This window comes from Lemur catta, chromosome 2 (genome assembly GCF_020740605.2).
Source record: "Lemur catta isolate mLemCat1 chromosome 2, mLemCat1.pri, whole genome shotgun sequence".
NCBI classification, from domain to species: Eukaryota; Metazoa; Chordata; class Mammalia; order Primates; family Lemuridae; genus Lemur; species Lemur catta.
The window spans coordinates 48,997,960-49,015,601 of NC_059129.1; the positions used below are offsets into that span (position 1 = coordinate 48,997,960).

Sequence of the window (17,642 nt, forward strand, 5' to 3'; positions counted from 1 at the left end):
CCACCTAGACCAGCCCACCAGTCCGCCTGTGCGAGAAGCCCCTGTGTATGAAACTTCGTACTCTGACCGCAAAGAGACACCAGGAAATAAGCATGGTTCCTTTCTTTGGGGGTCTGATGGTGAGAAAAGCCTGCACACCAAAGAAGGTCCAGACCAGAGATGCAGGACCTGAACGCTGGCATGAAGCCACAGCACAAGTTCGTCTAGTTAGCTCTTGCTCACTCATTCCCGTGGTGGGCCAGGAGTGGTCAAACCAGTAAAGAAACAGTGCTGTGTGCTTTGGGATGTGACTTCGTGCTTGTATTTGATAATAGATGCACCTGGTTAAGCCAATCCAGCTCTTGAAATAGCAGGGCCACCGTAAGATGAGACCGGCAGGTTATGTCAAAAAGCCGTCCAGCTTCCTCATCACAGCAGGTTCAGGAAAACTCACCGTTTCCTGATTTATACCTTTCCGCGGGATGGGGCGGGGGAACACAGTGTTTGCTAGCGTAGATGACATCTGCAGCCTGATTGGTGTTAGTCAGGGATGTTTTCTTGAGTAGACTGTTTGAGTTTTGAAGGAAGGATATGATGAGTGGTATTCCTTTCATTAGCCCTTTAATTTAACAAATATTTACTGAGCATCTTCAGTGGGGCAGGGACCCTTGCAAGGTACTTTTGCAAAATCACAGGTGAGCCAGACAAATCTTGCCTGCAAGAAGAACAGCGTCAGGTATCCATCAAACTAATGCAAAATAGTCCTTGAAGAGACTGCTGTGCGCTGCACTCTAGGGAAGTTGTAGGGATGTAGTGTGAACCATCAGACACTGAGCTGCCTCCAGCAACCTGCAGTCTAACAGAGAAGACTGATCCTGAAGACAGTGAGAGGACAGGGAGCATTCTGGGGGCTTTCGGAGTGTGTAGCAGGGAGCGCTGTCCTAGACTGGGAAGTTCTCAATGGCCTCTGTGAGCAGTGACATTCCCACTGAGATCCGAGGGCAGTGATGGTTAGATAAGCAGGTGGGGGTACAGGACAGTGACAGAGGGTCCCCTGCAGGAGGAACAGCAAATGTGAGAGTCTCAATCAGAAAAGAGCCAGGTCATTTTAGGGGACACAATGACAACCAGAATAAGTAAGGATTCTGGATTCAACCCTAAGGGCAATGTTAAGCATGGGTTTGAGGTGAGACAATCTACTTTTCTTTTCTTTTTTTTTTTTTTTTGAGACAGAGTCTCACTCTGTTGCCGGGGCTAGAGTGCTGTGGTGTCAGCCTAGCTCACAGCAACCTCAAACTCCTGGGCTCAAGCGATCCTCCTGCCTCAGCCTCCCAAGTAGCTGGGACTACAGGCATGCACCACCATGCCTGGCTAATTTTTTCTATATATTTTTAGTTGTCCAGCTAATTTCTTTCTATTTTTAGTAGAGATGGGGTCTCGCTCTTGCTCAGGCTGGTCTTGAACCTCAAGTGATCCTCTCGCCTCTGCCTCTGAGTGCTAGGATTATAGGCACGAGCCACCGCGCCCAGCCACAATCTGCTTTTCTAAAAGACCATGTGGTATACTCCGTTGAAGAACGGTTCTAGGCTATTGTAGCAATCCAAGCTAGGAAGAATGGTGGCAGCGAGGATGCAGAGAAATACACAGATTCAACAGTTATTTGGGAGGAAAGAAAGTAGGACTTGGTAGGATTGATGAGTAAGTAGGAATCAAAGAACACCCAGGTCTCTGATGTGAGAAGCTGGGGCCCTGCACAGGACAGGATATACTGGAGGAGACTTGGGTTTAGGGGGCTGGGATGATGAATTCAATTTGCATATTCTCCGTGCATCAGTTTCTTCATCTGTAAAATGGGTTGTTGCAAGTTTTAAATACACGAATAAACATACCTGGCGCATAGTAACACTATATAAGTGTGTGAGGTATCCAGGGGACCTTAGGGTAGAGAGGTTCAGCAGGTGCTTGGGCCCCGGGGTCTGGAGCTCAGGAAATTGGTGGGTAGGGGCAGGTTTGAGAGTGTTTGGCACAATAACTGAGTCCTTGGAAATGGGCGAGGAGGCCTCACCTAGGGCGAAGCATGGAGGGAGGAGAGGAAAGAACACAGTGCCTGAGGGACTTCAACGTTCGGAGGTAGGACAGAGGAGGAAAAGCCATCACAGGAGCCCAGGCAGGAACAGAAAGCGGAGGCAGAGAGACTGCGCGAGAGTGAGGTTGCTGAAGCGACCAGGGCAGGGAGATTCAATCAGGAGTGAGCGACCAGCAGCCACGCACTATCCAGGCTGAGCAGAACGGCCAAGAAATGCCCACTGACTTAGAGGTAGAGACCACTGGCTGGAAAAAACAAGTGTATAACTGACCACAATACAAGATGGCGTGTGATGGCTCAGAAACTGCCTGGTGCCGCTCCTTGGAAAGTGAGGACTTGCTGGTGGAGCCTGCGCCTTGTGTGTGCTCAGCTGGGTCTTGGCGGTCCCACCGGCAGAGGGGCTCCCTCCTTGGACACTACCTCTGTGGGCAGCAGGCCAACGCCCCCTTAGCACGGCACACCCGTCCTCCTCTGCTCAGCACCTGTGCTCACTGGCTCTCCCCAGCCTGTGCCAGGACCAAGCCTGGGTTGGGGCGGCCGGAGGATTTCTGGGGCAGAGATCCCAAGGGCAGGTAGACTTGAAGGATGGGGCAGGATCCGAGAGGGAGGCAGGACTAGGTCCATAGATGACTTCGTCTTTGTCAGGCTGTGACTCGTGGTGTTGACAAGCTGAAGAAGGACAGGGAAGGAGGACAAAAAACCCTTGGCAGAAGATTAGGGGCTAGCAAAGCAGTGTGGGACATGGGCAGGAAACAGGGCCACCTGGAGCAGGAGGGTGGGTTGCAGAGACAGGGTGGGGGGTGGACAGGAGGAAAGGGGAGTGTGGATAGAACAAGCATGGGCTTGGGCGGAGGCAAGGGGATGGGCTGTGTTTCTAGTAGAGAAAGAACTGCCTTGTATCTTTGACGCTCTTGGGGAGGAAGACAGTAGCTGAGGAATAGGTTTGGGGAAATTGTAATTCCTTGTGGGGAAGGATATTCTAATGTCAACCGTCCCTGATATCAGTCATATTTTTTCTCGCTGTCTCTGCAGGACGAGTTGGATCTCACTGACAAAAACCGGGAGGCCATGTTCGCCCTGCCCCCGGAGAAGAAATGGCAGATCTACTGCAGCAAGAAGAAGGTGACCTCTCTGACCTCTCCTGCCACATCCAGGGTCCCGGGCACGGGGCGGCTCTGGCTGCCTTGCTCGCTCATTCATTCAACAGATGTTTATTACACGCCAGCATGTGCTAGGCGTTGGAGAACAACAGTGAATAGAACAGAAAAAAAATAAAATAAAATAAATCCCGGTCCTCAGGGAGCAGAAACAGGGAAATAGGATTCTATTTCCCACACTCAGGGAAATAGGATTCTCTTTTTCAGAAACTCTTTAAGCAGGACCTGCTGGGCTGCAGGAACAGGGCTGGGTTAGGGAGGTTCAACATGCAGTGTGGACTCGTTCCTTGTGCCTGTCCCCAGGCATGGAGAGCGTGCAGCCCTGGGCCGCACCTGAGGGCAGCTTGGCTGGAATAACTCAGTTTGCAGGGGGTGGGGATACGGGAGTGTCCTCTTTTAGATCTTTGACCTCTGCCCTGTCCCAGGCTAGGGGTCACACATAAGTCTTCGTTCTCCCCACCGGTTCCTCCCTCTCCTGTTGTTCATTAAAAGATGTTGTTAGTCTCTTGGCCGTGGCCCTCCCTAGAAAGGGGTGTGCTGGGCCCCAGTCAGGGCTTAATTGGATTTTATCTCCTCCCTCTGCTTTGCCGGTGGCTGCGTGTTCTCTTCTCTTCCTCTGTCTGTCTCGCTCAGCTCCTTTTCCCTGCCTCTCTCCTGCCCTCTTTCTATTTTAGCCTTTCTGCTTCTTTTACTCTGGTTTTCCTTTCTCAGCCCACCTTTCTCCTCTCCCCTCCATCCGCCTAGTTTTCAGACTTGGGTCGCAGCTCGGCCCTTTGCCCTCAGAGGATGGTATTTGGGGATCAGAGCCCGGTCATTCCTGCACCTGAGACTCAGGCCCTTTCCCTCCTGGCAGGAGGCGGCAGGTCTGGGCCGAGTCTGAGCTGTTTCTCCTTCATGCTGCTGTGTGCGTGCCGAGCTCTTCTCTTACTCTCTCTGGCCATGACAATCGTCCCATTCGTGGGGCTCCGCACTGAGCCAGACCTTAGAAAATTGGAGGATTAGAGTCATACACTATTTCAGAGTTGGAAGGAACCTGAGAAACAATCCAATCTCTTTATTTTTTATTATTTTTTATTCGTACCCTTTATTCTACAGATGAGGAACCTGGAGAGGCAGTAACTCTCCAAAGCCACCCAGCCTGTTTGGCAAGTGGCTACACCATTGCTAGAACTCAGGACTTCGGGGGAGAAAAGTGCTGGAGTCTGAGAACCCGTGACAAGATGCACAAGCTGCACACACCACAAGCCATTGTTTAGTATACTCAGTGCACATTTATTAAGCACCGGCAGAATGTGATACAGTGTCTATGAATCTCATTGTGAGAAAAGCAGGTCTTAAAAAAGCACAAGTCATGGACAGGAAGAAGGAAGGAAGGACAGGAGGAAGGAAGGGATATAGGAAGGAAAGAGAAAAATTTCACGAGTAATTAATCATATCTCATGATTCTCCATTTTCCAAATTGATTTATTATGGAGTTCCCTTAAGTTGATCTCTTGTACAACTAAAATGAAAGATTTATTAAAATATAAGGGCATCTCTCACTACCTTCCAAACCAAATTATATATAATTACCACACACTTTCATACCCCTCTGCCTTCCCACATGACACTTTCTCTGTCTATAACCCCCTCCCCACCTGTCTTAGCCTTAATAATCTTTCATAACTCAACCCAGTCATCGTGGACCAGCCCAGCCCACCCTGCACAGCTGTATGTGTTAGATGCACCCCACCCCCAGGCCCACTATGGACGACGGCTCTCCCATAGAGCGTTCATCACCCTTTCTCTGGCAAGGACTGTTACATGGAAGGCAGAGACAATGACTCTTTGCTCAGTACTTTCAGGGCTCAGGATGATGTTTGGCATTTAGTAGGTGCTCATTAAATAAATATGGAATAAATAAATGATGAGCCGGTGAGTGCAGGAAAGTACCTTTGCGGATGCGATTGTTTTCGGTGGTGTGATTCCCTCCCCAAGGCAGGAGACAATGTTGAGCCTTCACTCATGGAGATTTTAACACATATAGCCACGGGAAATCACAAAGACCAAAACAAGGAAGCTTTCCCACTGGTCTAAAATTTGGATTTTTGTGAAACACAATAGTGAAGTTTGAGGGGACAGAGCTGAGGGATGCGGGGCCAGCTGGCAGCTGCAGAGAGGGGTTCTGCAGGGAGGGTGTGGAGGAGGTTAAGTTTTCCTGTTGATTTGGAAGGAGGAGATTGGCAGAAAGCAGATGGGGGGTGCATCCAAAGCAGCCAGGGCACAGGGACAAGAATGAGCAGGACACGTGCTATGCCCAGAAGCAGATCCATTGGCTAGAGAAGGCTGGATTTTCAATCAACATTAGTATTTATTTAACTCCCGTCCTTCTTGCCCACACTTGGGGAGGAGTTGAGACTTTCCTGGGGGCTGAGCACAGGGCAAAGGTCTTCGGATCTGGGCTCCACCTCCCAGCTGCACACACTCGGCAGTCAGGAGAGTTAGAAATTAAATCACAGGCCTAGGAGGGGCTCCGAGTCTTTCCCAAACCCAGGGCCTTGGGAATTTCTCTCTCTTTTTGTAGATCGACTATTTATTGAGCAGCTACCACGTGCTAGGCACTGCACCCAGTGCTTTTTGTCAGGGTCCTTAAAGTAGCCGAGAGAAAGACTAAGTTTTAAAATTTCCAAACGCCACAGACCAACACTTTTGTAAAAGATGAGAATGAGATTATCAGAAAAACAAAATTTAAGAAAAGATGTATAAAACGTAAGCACAAATTTGTACTCATTGCAAGTATATGCACTTGCATGGTTTCTGTGCATATCAGGGGGCGGTCCCGAGAGTCAATGTTTGTGACCTGCATTTTACCTGGGAAGAAATGGAAGCCTGGACGATTCTGTAACTTCCTCCAAGTCACCCCACAGGGGCAGGGCTGGGAAATGAATCCCTCTGTGGATGTCAAAGGAAGCTCAGAATCTCAGGCCACGGGCCTGTCTTGCCGGTTAGTCCATGCAGTCCTCTTTCTCGTTCCAGGAGCAGGAGGACCCGAACAAGCTGGCGACCAGCTGGCCAGACTATTACATTGACCGCATCAACTCCATGGCTGCCGTGAGTGGCCGCTCCTCTCCCGCCCTGCCCCCACCTGGGGAGACTGTGGAGGAGAGTGACCCCTGTCCCCACCCCTGCTACACACACACCAAACCGCCTTTTTCTGCTCCTCAAGCCCCACTCAGCTGGGGTTCTGCCACTTTCCAGTTATTCGCAAAGTTTTATCATAATCCACCCCGCCTCCGTCCCATCTTAGAGTTCCCCAACCACTTAAACATTCATTCACCTGTCTGAATAGCACACAGGCTTGGGAAGTAGCCTGGGCCAGTCATTCTCCCCATCTCACAGATGAGGAAAGTGAAGTCGGGGCCCAGAACCTGGGTCTTCTCAGAGTCTGACACTGGAATGGTTTTAGTAAACCATTCCCTGAGGCCTGGCCTTTCCTGAGGCCAGGTGGCCCCTGGGTCACACCTGGGCTGGGGGTGCAGGTGGCTGGGAGACAGGTGGCCCAGAGGGACCTCTGTCCCCTTCTACCCGCGGGCCCCTCAGATGCAGAGTCTGTACGCGTTTGATGAGGAGGAGACGGAGATGAGGAACCAAGTCGTGGAAGACCTGAAGACGGCTCTCCGGACGCAGCCCATGAGGTGATCACTGCCCTGCCCTGCTCTCCCCTCCCCTGCTGCTGGGGCCCTTCTCCACCCGGCCCCTCCACCTCCTGGAGCAGGCACAGAGCTGTGCTGCTGTGCCCGTCTGCCTGGCGGCATTCCTGAGAGTCCACTTCAGCCCTGCTCACGTCACAGCTCATCCTCCTCTCTTGGGAGGCTGCGGGGTGGGCATGTTGGGGAGGAGGGCAGATGGACATAGGAAAGCGGGTAAACCTCAGGTCCTGAGGACCTCTCTAAAGGGGAAGGCAAGTACTTGCTGGTTTTTTGGGGGGCGGGGAGAAGATGGGCTAGAACAGGAGGGTGGGCAAACAGACAAGGTGGAGAAGAAAGAGCTTGCTGAGAGTGAGGGGGCAGGGGAGCGCCCCAGCCAGGAAGGAGGTGGGCGTGGGTCGAGAGACACTCCCGCCACTAGGGGGCGATGTGGTGTCTCTGGATGGGCTCTGCCAGGTAGAATGGGAGCCCCGCAGGCAAGAAACGGGGCAGGGATGTCCCAGAGCCCCAGGGGGACTCCTCCGCCTTCCCAGACCCAGTGTGCGGGGTTCAGACAGGGCCTCCCACACCTAGGGGTCTCCTTGTGTTTGGACCTGCCCAGGGGTGTGCTGGAACTGGCTTGTACCAGCTGGTGAAAGCCGACTGTTACATTTTCAGCAATTTTGTAAGCTCATTGTTAAATATAGCTAAAATTTGAATTATAAAAATTTGAGATTCAATAAATTATATCAAAACAAAGGTAACAAATACTTGAAACTCATCACTCCCTAATGACCTGATTATTTTTCTACATTTTACTATAGCACATGCTTTTGAGTTTCCACCCATTGTATGTGCGCGGTGGCAACACCATGAGATAGCACATCTCTTCCCAATCCCACATTCAATGACGCCACTCTGAAAGCTTGAAATTGGATTGGCTATGCTGGGAGTGTTTATACTCTAGAAAGGAGCAAACACTATAACCATGCCTTGTTGCTCCCCCAAGGGGTAGTTCTTAAACATTTGCACACATCGTGTGTGTGTGCATGCACGCATGTGTGTGTGTGTGTGTGTGTGTGTGTGTGTGTGTGTGTGTGTGTGTTGTCTGGGCCGAGCTCTCCTCTCCAGGGAACTGGAAACAGAGTCTCAAGGAGGTTGGGAGCATCCTAAACCTCCTCGTCACTCTGGTAGGGGTGAGGTTCTGGTATGGGAAGGGGTGCAGAAAGATTGAGGTGGTCAGAAAATAAAGGGGTGGAAGGGGGTTGGCAGGTTTGTCTCCCACCTCAATTTATTTTAATTTCCTTTAGTAACATTCTGATTACAAAAGTTACACATAGTCATTGTGGAAATTTTGTGGAATACAGAAAAGCATATAATAGAAAAAAGTAAAAAGTACCCATTTTTAACTTAATTTGAAAGTATATTCTATTATTCTAGGCATATTTGTACAATACGAAATATGCTTGGGATAAATCTATTGGTTATTTATGTGGTTCCCTTAGATCATTAATAGCTGTTCTACTAAATCAAGGGTTTTAAATCCGTGTGTGTATGGGGGAGGGGTGTGTGCATGTGCTCTGTGGACGTCTGGAACCCAGATGAAACCTATAGGCTGCTTCTCTGAAATGATGTCTTAAATAATAAAATAAAATAGGTAAAAAAGATAAGATTAAAAATAAACCAATTAAATCAAAATACAGCTACTAAGTAGTAAAAAGGAGCGAGATAGCAATAAATGCGCTTCTTTCTGCCTTAAATAGCAAGCGCTAGCAGCGGGTCTGATAACCACCATAATTTTGAAGAACTGATGAGTGTAAACGGTATTTTGAGATACCTGCAACAACTGTAATTTGATATGAAAATAGCTGTGATTTCTTTGGATGACAAAGTCACAATAGTGCTGCTACTACTGTCATTTGTTGCCTATATTTAACATTGAAAAAAATGCTAAATTTTAGTTAGAGGTTACCAAAAATAAAAACGTAATTTTCTTTTCCCACCCAGGTCCTATGGACCCCCGAATGCTATCCATAGACCCTTTAGGGGAGCACAGACTCCAAGCTAAGAACCCCTGAGCTAATGTTTTAATGTTTTCTGCTAGTGTTCAATATAACTCTACCATTTTCTAAAGGATCACTTGAAATGTATCTTCCCCAGCCTTGATCCCTTGACTCAGTGACTCTGATGGCCTCCCTGTCTGGAAGTCCTCTTTGTTATCTGACTGTAATTCTCTTAATTCCCATCCTTACCGGAAAGGAGTGTTCAGGTTTAATGGCTGTAATAATTATCAGGATCATCCCCATCACATACTATTTTAGCTATGCAGCTACTATCAATGGTATGCAAATCATAGTATTTAAAATGCAAGTAAGATGCAGTCTTCTGTGAGGATGATAGGATTTCAGTGCTTCAGATAAACTTTATAAAGGAACCAAGCAGCTACGATAGGTGGGACCAGGTGCATGGTGGTACAAAGATAATGGGGTAACTATTTGCGAAATGTATACGGAATCATATGCAAATACGGTAAACCATATTTCCTAATGGCTCTGGCTGGCAGGTTTGTGACCCGCTTCATCGAGCTTGAGGGCCTGACCTGTCTGCTAAATTTCCTCCGGAGCATGGACCACGCCACCTGCGAGAGCCGCATCCACACCTCCCTCATCGGCTGCATCAAGGCCCTGATGAACAACTCCCAGGGGCGGGCGCACGTGCTGGCACAGCCCGAGGCCATCAGCACCATCGCCCAGAGCCTGCGCACCGAGAACAGCAAGACAAAGGTGGCCGTGCTGGAGATCCTGGGCGCCGTGTGCCTTGTGCCCGGCGGCCACAAGAAGGTGCTGCAGGCCATGCTGCACTACCAGGTGTATGCGGCAGAGCGAACACGCTTTCAGGTGAGGGGCCAGGCAGAGGGTGGGTGGCAGCAGAGTGGGTCAGGGGAGTCACATAATGGAACTGAGGGCCTGAGGATTCTCTGTAGCAAAATCTGGGGGAAAGGGGTGAGAATGTGGGCTGCGTGCCTATTCCTGGAAGGTCACAGACAGAGAGTCCTGAGACCTGGAGAGCTTACATAAAAAACACATGCGGGGCCTTATGAGTTATGGGTTTGGGTGGGAAATGAACTTGTCCTCCTCGCTAGACCACAGGTTCCTAGGGGCTGGAATATTGGCTGCTCTATTTCTGTGGCTCTACATCTTTGAGCTCAGGCCTGGCTCATGACAGAGGCTCGGTCAAGAATTATTGCATTGAGTGCAATTCCTGGGGTCAAGATTTTAGGTCTTGTGCCTGGGCCAGTGCCTGATGTGGGGACACTGGGACCAGCCCTTGGAGCTCAGGCCATGCTATTCTCTTTTCTTTTCCCTGACCTGCCCAGGAAATTACCAATGAGATGGACGATAAGTATAAAGAGTCTTAGCACAGTGCCTGGCAGCCTTGATCCCTTGATATTAAAAAACTCTATGGTTTAGCACCAGTATAGGCTATTTGTAATCACACATTTTTGAGCACCTACTCTGTGCTGAAAGTGGCTTCTGACTCTTTGCTGAAGACGCAAAAGGGATAAGAAGCAGCGTCTGTGCTGTCAAGGAGCTGGACAGGGAATACGCACTAGCTGTAAACCAAGCGCCGAGGGCTGAGTGGAGTAAGGTAGTACTGAGACGGAAGTGTGCAAAGGGATGCTTCTAGGCAGAGGTGAGGTTGGGTGAAGTCCGAGATAAGTTGGATAGACAAGATTGAGTAGAGAGAGCGCTGGGGCATTCTAGGTATGTGGAACAGCAGGAGCAAAGGCTCAGAGGCTGCGCTTGTAGGATACTGAGCCCTCCCCTCCTGCTCTTCCTGCTTTCCCGTCCAGACTCTGCTGAATGAGCTAGACCGCAGTTTGGGCCGGTACCGGGATGAAGTGAATCTGAAAACAGCCATCATGTCCTTCATCAATGCTGTCCTCAATGCTGGAGCTGGAGAGGTGAGACGCCTTCTCCTTGCTGTTACTGTTGCCTGACATTCTGGGCCCGAGTTAGAGTGTGTGAGTGTGAGTGCTTCCTGGGGAAGTAGCAGAGAGAAGCAGCCCAGGCACCTGGTTGGTGTGGCTGCCACTACTCTCATCCTTAGATGGCCTTTGTAAACTCTTGCCTTCTTCATCTGGGGCCAAGAAAGAAATGTGTGTCATGAACCTTGGTGCCACATTAGCCAAACCTGGACTGCATGTAACCCACAGTCTGTCTTATCTGGGGCCTTTCAGAATTATGGCGAGGCCTAATTCTGGCTTGGCTTCGCCGCATAATTGTTTCTGATTTTATCTAAACCCGGGAGGGCTCCTGGGGAGTTTCCCACACAGGTGGCATCATGCACTGTGAGTGTCCTGGACAGCCCCCAAGCAAGGCTGGCTAAAGATGGCTCAGGCTGCTGGTGGGTTGTTGATGGGAGGAGGGCAGGTTGGGCCCGTCTTTCTAGAGCCTTGCTTCTAAGCTGCCTCTGGTTGGCTGGTCCCATTGCTCTAGCCTCTGCTGTTAGAAGGTGTGGCTTCTACTTTCCCTTCTTTGGGGGTCAGGACGGGATTCTCAGACTATAAAAGTGGCAACATTGGAACTTGAAGAGCAAGTGAACTTCCCAAATTCTAAGGCAATCAGATGCCCTGGGCAAATTCAAGTCAAAGGACAAAAAGGGACAAACATACTTTTTTGCAGCCAGTCCTGATGACCTGGGTTAGGTGAGGTGGGTTGGGGAAAGGATCTGTCCCTAAGATGCTGACATCACCTTTGTCAGTGCCAGCTATTTGTGGCTGGCAGCTGTTCTGATTACTTGGTAACCATAGCTCATCAGGTCATTTTCATGAATATCATGCCTGTGGGTAAGTAATGTTATGCCCATTTCACAAATGATGAAAACTAAAGTTTTCCCAGGGTCACAAGACTAGTAAATGGTAGAGCAGGGATTTGAACCAAGATCTGTCTGATTCCAAGGCCTGTGCTCCATATCCCTCTAAAACATTGCTCTTCGATGTTGAAGACAAAGAGAAAACTGGCAAGGGGCTTGAAGGAAGTGAGGCAGGTGACCTAAAAGAGAAATAATAAGGTCAGGGATGTCTCCCCTCTGCACCTCCCATTCTTTCTTGGAACTCTGGGACCTAAAGCAGCTCTAGGTGTGTTTGCTGCAAGAGATGTGGTGGGACCGTGGCTGGGGTGGTGATGAGGGGTCTACTGGGGACTGTTGTGGAAGTTGAGACCAGCCATTGAGTCTCGTCCTCCCTTGGTGACCCCCAGGATAATCTGGAGTTCCGCCTACATCTACGGTACGAGTTCCTGATGCTGGGGATACAGCCTGTGATTGACAAACTCCGGCAGCACGAGAATGCCATCCTGGACAAGTAAGGCCCAGCCTCCCATCCCCACTGCAGACCTGTGGGGACAGTGCCTCTGCTGGGGATGGTCAGGACCTTTGTGAAGTCTGCCCTTCCCACCAGAGACCACCGGCCATACCCAGCGTAGATTCCGATTCAGCTCTGTGTGGGCAGGTGTGCCCACCTGTCCTCTTTACTGACCTGCTTGTCTCATCTCTGATGTTACAGACAGGTGAACCCAGCAGTCCTCCACCAGAGCTGGGGGCATTTGGAAATATGTGGGGTGTTCTTTGGTTTTCAAACTGGTTTGTGGGGGGCAACACTGGTATTGGTTGTTGGGGGCCTTCCTGCTTAATAAAGAAATGCCCCACCCAAAATACATGCTATAAAGCCCTGTTATCAAAGGGCACAATTAAACTCCTGTGTGAGACCAGGGAGGCCCTCCAGTTCTGTCCCAATGGTACAGACTGCTTTATTATGCTGGGTTTTAAGGGAGAGAGGATGATTCCTTCTGAGGTGGAGTGGGTGGGCGTGTGGACGGGGGTAGAAACTGAGGAGAGAACTGGTTTTGAGGGCCGACTCAGGGACAGTCTGAGAACACTGGGGCAGACAGCTGTAGGGCAGTGCTCCTTGACTCAGGGTGATTTTATCCCCCAGGAGACATTGGGCAATGGCCGGAGACATTGTTGGTTGTCACACTGGGGAGTGCTATTGGCTTTTAGTGGGTAGAGGCCAAGGATGCTGGTGCTAAACATCCTGCAATTTATAGATCAGACTCCTGTAACCAAGGGCAATCCAGCCCAAAATGTCAACAGTGCCACAATTGAGAAAGCCAGTCTAAGGGGAAGGGACCCTGGGTTGGGCTCCCTGAGGAGCGTCATGGATGTTATAAAGCAGGGCAGTGTTGGCCTGCAGACGGGGGCTTCTTTCTGGCTTTTCCTTGGCCTCACCTGATAAAGCTTTCTGATTTAGCTGGCGGATTGAAGGGGCTGTGACCCTCAACCTGGGATGTCCTGGCTGTAATGTCTACTCTCTCTATCCCCCCATTCTGTCTAGGCATTTAGACTTCTTCGAGATGGTCCGGAATGAGGATGACCTGGAGCTAGCCAGGAGGTTTGACATGGTGAGGAGCCCTCGGGCTGGAGCGGGGGTGGCAGGGCTCCAGGGGCCCCATGGCTACTTCTCTAGATGCTGTGGCTGTGGTGGAGCCGTGTGAGCTGGGTTCCCTGGTGGGCACCCTCACGGCCAGGTCCTGTGTGTTACCCACAGTTCACCGGGGAAACACACCCAGTAGGCTGGCGAGCTAGCTAGAGAGACATACAGATGGATGAGAGGGCTCTTGTAAGGGGAATTGGCTCCCATGACTATGAAGGCTGAGAAGCCTCATGAGAGGCCATATGCAAGCTGGAGACCCAGGGGAGCCAGTGGTGTGACTCTCAGTCCAATGCTGAAGGCCTGAGAACCTGAGGGGCCACTGGTGCAAGTTCAGGAGTCCAAAGGCTGGAGAACCTGGAGCTCTGATATCCAAGGGCAGGAGAAGAAGGGTGTCCCAGCTCCAGGGGAGAAAGAGAGAGAGGGAGAGAGAGAGAGAGAGAGCGAGAGAGAGAGAGAGAGAGAGAGAGAGAGAGAAAATCCTCCTTTCCTTGTCCTTGTTATTCTATCTGATCCCTCATTGGATTGGATGGTGCCTGCTCACATTTGGTCACTGGGTGAGGGCAGATTCAAATGCCAATCTCTTCTAGAAACATCCATACAAATACACCCAGAGACAATGCTGTACCAGCTATCTAGGTATCCCTTAATCCAGTCAAGTTGACACCTAAAATTAACTACTCCATCCTGCTCCCAGAGCACTGGCAGTATGCTGGCCCTAGTGGGCCTTCCCTGGTGGGGTGTCTGCCCCGGAGGAGACCGAAACCCCCAAATAAAGAGAAAGTTCTTGCATGTGATTAGTCTCACATACCTCTCCTCAGCTGACTTTCCTCCTGCCTTCCAGCAATTTCCTGAGTCACCTCTCCCTATCCCTAACCAGATCATGCTTAGCAAACAAAACTGTGTTTTCATTTTAGCCTTAGAAACCCTGAAAACACACAACTCTGCTGCTTAAATATTGTACTGTAAAATCCCTATCCAAACAGAAACCCACTTTTGGGTGGTGCTTGATAGTCACCTAGTGCCATCCCGTTGTATTTTCACAAAAGCCCTAGATTTATAGGTTAAAAGAACTGAGTTTAGAGAGGGTAAGCAGCTTGCCTATGCCACACAGCTAGAGAGTAACCTGGGATTTGAACCAGGTGGTGGGCCTATGCCATCTGCCACCTGCCACCTACTGTCTTGAATCACCTATGCCCCTGCTTCCTTTCCTTCGTGTGGATCAGTAGTTCTCAACCAAGGGCGATTTTGCTCTCCTCCCCCTGGGAACAAGTGTCTGGGTACATTTTTGGTTGTCACCACTGGTGTGAAGGGTGCCACTGGCATCTGATAGAGCCAGGGGTGCTGCTAAGCACCGTGCAGTACGCAGGACAGCCTGGGCCAGGGGCAAGGGGAGAAAAGCTCTCCTGAGAGATGGGGCTCAGTGGATGGAAACAGGGTCTTGTCTCCCCTACTCACTTCCTCTGCTGCCTCCCCACTCTCCATTCACTGTGCCCTCCTCGTGCCCCAGGTCCACATCGACACTAAGAGCGCTTCCCAGATGTTCGAGCTGATCCACAAGAAGCTGAAGCACACCGAGGCCTACCCCTGCCTGCTCTCTGTCCTGCACCACTGTCTGCAGATGCCCTGTGAGTTCCCTGCACTTGCCGCTCCCCTCCGCTGGGCCTGCACCCGGGCTCTGGGCAGGTGGACATGAGGCTTTGGCACCTCCCTGGGGTGGGGAGCCTGACCACGTCTCCCTCTGGCCCTCGGGAGACCAGACCTGATGACTAAGGCCCCAGCTCTTCCCTCCCTCCTTGGAGCCAGGACTTCCACTGTCACCTGGAGAAGGAGCTGGGGGCTTGCCTCTGCGCAGCCCCAGCATCGCGGTCCAACAAGCAGTAGCTTGATCATTGCAAAATCGAACAGCTCTGGCTGAACAGCTCATGACAGGGCAGTGATCAGTCCTCCAGGGGAGCTCCAAAAAGAAGTTTTGTGCTTGGGGAAGTAGCACAGATGTGGAATGAGCATTCCCTGGGATTTTTGTTTGTTTGTTTGTTTGTTTGTTTTGTTTGTTTTGTTTTTTGTTTTAGGTTTTATCTACTCCTCCATCTAGTCCTTGCTGGCTTCTACCCAACACCCCTGCCCCTGCCTCTCCCTACAAATACCAAATGTCAGCATCTGTAAGAGCAGATGGCTAAGTTCTTAAGATCCAGGTGTGCACAGTGATTGAATAAATCATATGTAATTGCTAATAGCCACCCCAGAAGGCAATTTGAAATGAGCTTTAACTCATTTGGAACTTCAGCTCTTCACAAAAGAGAGTATCTGAAAAACTAGTGTGGTCTACCATGACGGTCAGCCCGGCTAAGCTCTCCTCAGTGGTGGTGACGGTGCTGCAATCGTGGTGATGGTGATGACAGCCGTAATTTATTGTGTGCCAGCTGTGGGCCAGGCATGATGTGAGGCCCTTCAGCACGTCATCTCTAACCACAGAAAGACCTGCGGAGTGTACGTTATGATCTCCAGTTTACAATGAGCCAATCTGAGGCTGAGGAGCTCTTGACATACAGAAGGGATTTTTGTTTCTCTGGGGTCAAGGGTTTAGATACAACACGTTCTACCTCTGTGAGTAGTGACCTGGCTTTACACTGTTTTCTTGTGGGAAAGGGCAATGGAAAGCTATGCCACTTTGCGATGCATGTGTTGGTGGAGCAGTGGAAAGGGTAGATGTGGTGACCTGGATGGGGAAGCTGTCAGTTCTCCAGAACGCAGCCCACAAGGTCTTGGTGGAAGACATGGAAGTCCCTGGGAAACCTGGCTTCTTTGGCTCCCAGGGGTCCCTGTGTTTGATGTTCCACGGACAACGTGAATGGGTCCCTCTATTCTGCTCCCAAATCGGGTTTTGGAGACCTGATCTTCTACCTGTAGGCACTGCAGTTTGACTTTGATGCCAGGATTGCGCTCGTTGGCTTTCTAGGGTGGTCAGTAGAGACGAAGTGCTTGGGATCATAGACCAAGGATGGAGAGCCTGTGGCTGTCACATAAAAAGGAAGTCCATGTCCAGCCAGACTGTCATTACAGGGGATGACAGGGGGTGAGATCGCACACAACACACAGTGCCTTGCCTTCATAGTTCAAGGTCACCTCCACGAGAAATCTTCTCGGGTTCCATTAGGCACTTGTTTAACTCATTTTGACCGTCTCTCAGTGCACACCTATAATCAGCTTCCATTCATCTTTCTCTGTACAGCAATAGCATAGATAATCCTGAAATCTTTTTAAAAAATTTCCCCAAAGACTTCATTATTCAGCATGTAATATTTTGAAGCAGGTGCTTTTCGTAGATAATATAAAAAGTAATTTGCATTCCCAGGGCACAGCATGCCCTGGGTCCAAACAGGGAAGAAAAGCGCCAGAAAGCGTTTCGGGGAGTAGGGAAACATACCAGGCGGTGGGGGGCGGTTTGACACGTTCATAGAAGGTCAGTTGCAGATAATCAAGACGTGACTGGATTAGAGAGTTGCCATTGTCAGCAGTGGCATTGCCTCTTCCACCAGTTGGGGAGCTCACTGTGGGTGGGAAGGCCCTGCCTCTCCAGCCAGAGCCCAGGCAGCAACTCCAGGGCAGGGCCCCCGGGAACTGTGGGGCTCAGTAAGCATGTGGTGCCTGTCATCCCCCAGACAAGCGGAATGGTGGCTACTTACAGCAGTGGCAGCTCCTGGACCGCATCCTCCAGCAGATCGTCCTCCAGGATGAGCGGGGTGTGGACCCTGACCTGGCTCCCTTGGAGAACTTCAACGTTAAGAACATCGTCAACATGTGAGCAGGCCAGCCTTTGCCCTGTCTTCCTGCACCCTCCCCGCCACTCTCCCACTCTGGTCAGCCGGGGAAACCTCGCTTCCTTTCTCAACCCCGACATCCCCAGATGGGTCTCAAGCAGCACTGGCCAATAGAACTCTCTGGGCCAATGGAAAGGCTTCATATTCGCACTGTCCAGTGTGGTGACCAAATGTGGCTATGGAGTATTGATGTGTAGCTAGTGTGACTGAGGAACTGAATTTTTCATTTTATTTCATTTAAATTAAATTTGAATAGCCACATGACATGTGGCTAGTGATTACCATATTGGACAGCACAGATGTATAGGGCATATACTCAACTCTCAATGATCCATGGCCTGGGTCGGACAGAGGGGGAGTTTAAACACATTAACATAGAGCAGTTAAACACATTAACATAGAGCAGTGGTCAGCAAACCACAGTGCATGCACTAATTCCATGCC

General features: G+C 50.3%; 1 protein-coding gene across 1 annotated transcript in view; it reads left to right on the forward strand.

Annotated features, from left to right (window-relative positions):
- Window positions 1-17,642, forward strand: part of DAAM2 (dishevelled associated activator of morphogenesis 2) — a 103,181-nt gene that overhangs the window by 59,343 nt on the left and 26,196 nt on the right. Inside the window, exons 3-11 of the mRNA XM_045543627.1 lie at window positions 3,098-3,187; window positions 6,238-6,312; window positions 6,802-6,896; window positions 9,451-9,784; window positions 10,741-10,851; window positions 12,149-12,252; window positions 13,282-13,348; window positions 14,888-15,005; window positions 17,040-17,178. Of these exons, the coding sequence (XP_045399583.1) occupies window positions 3,098-3,187; window positions 6,238-6,312; window positions 6,802-6,896; window positions 9,451-9,784; window positions 10,741-10,851; window positions 12,149-12,252; window positions 13,282-13,348; window positions 14,888-15,005; window positions 17,040-17,178 (1,133 nt within the window). The remainder of the gene's footprint in view (window positions 1-3,097; window positions 3,188-6,237; window positions 6,313-6,801; window positions 6,897-9,450; window positions 9,785-10,740; window positions 10,852-12,148; window positions 12,253-13,281; window positions 13,349-14,887; window positions 15,006-17,039; window positions 17,179-17,642) is intronic.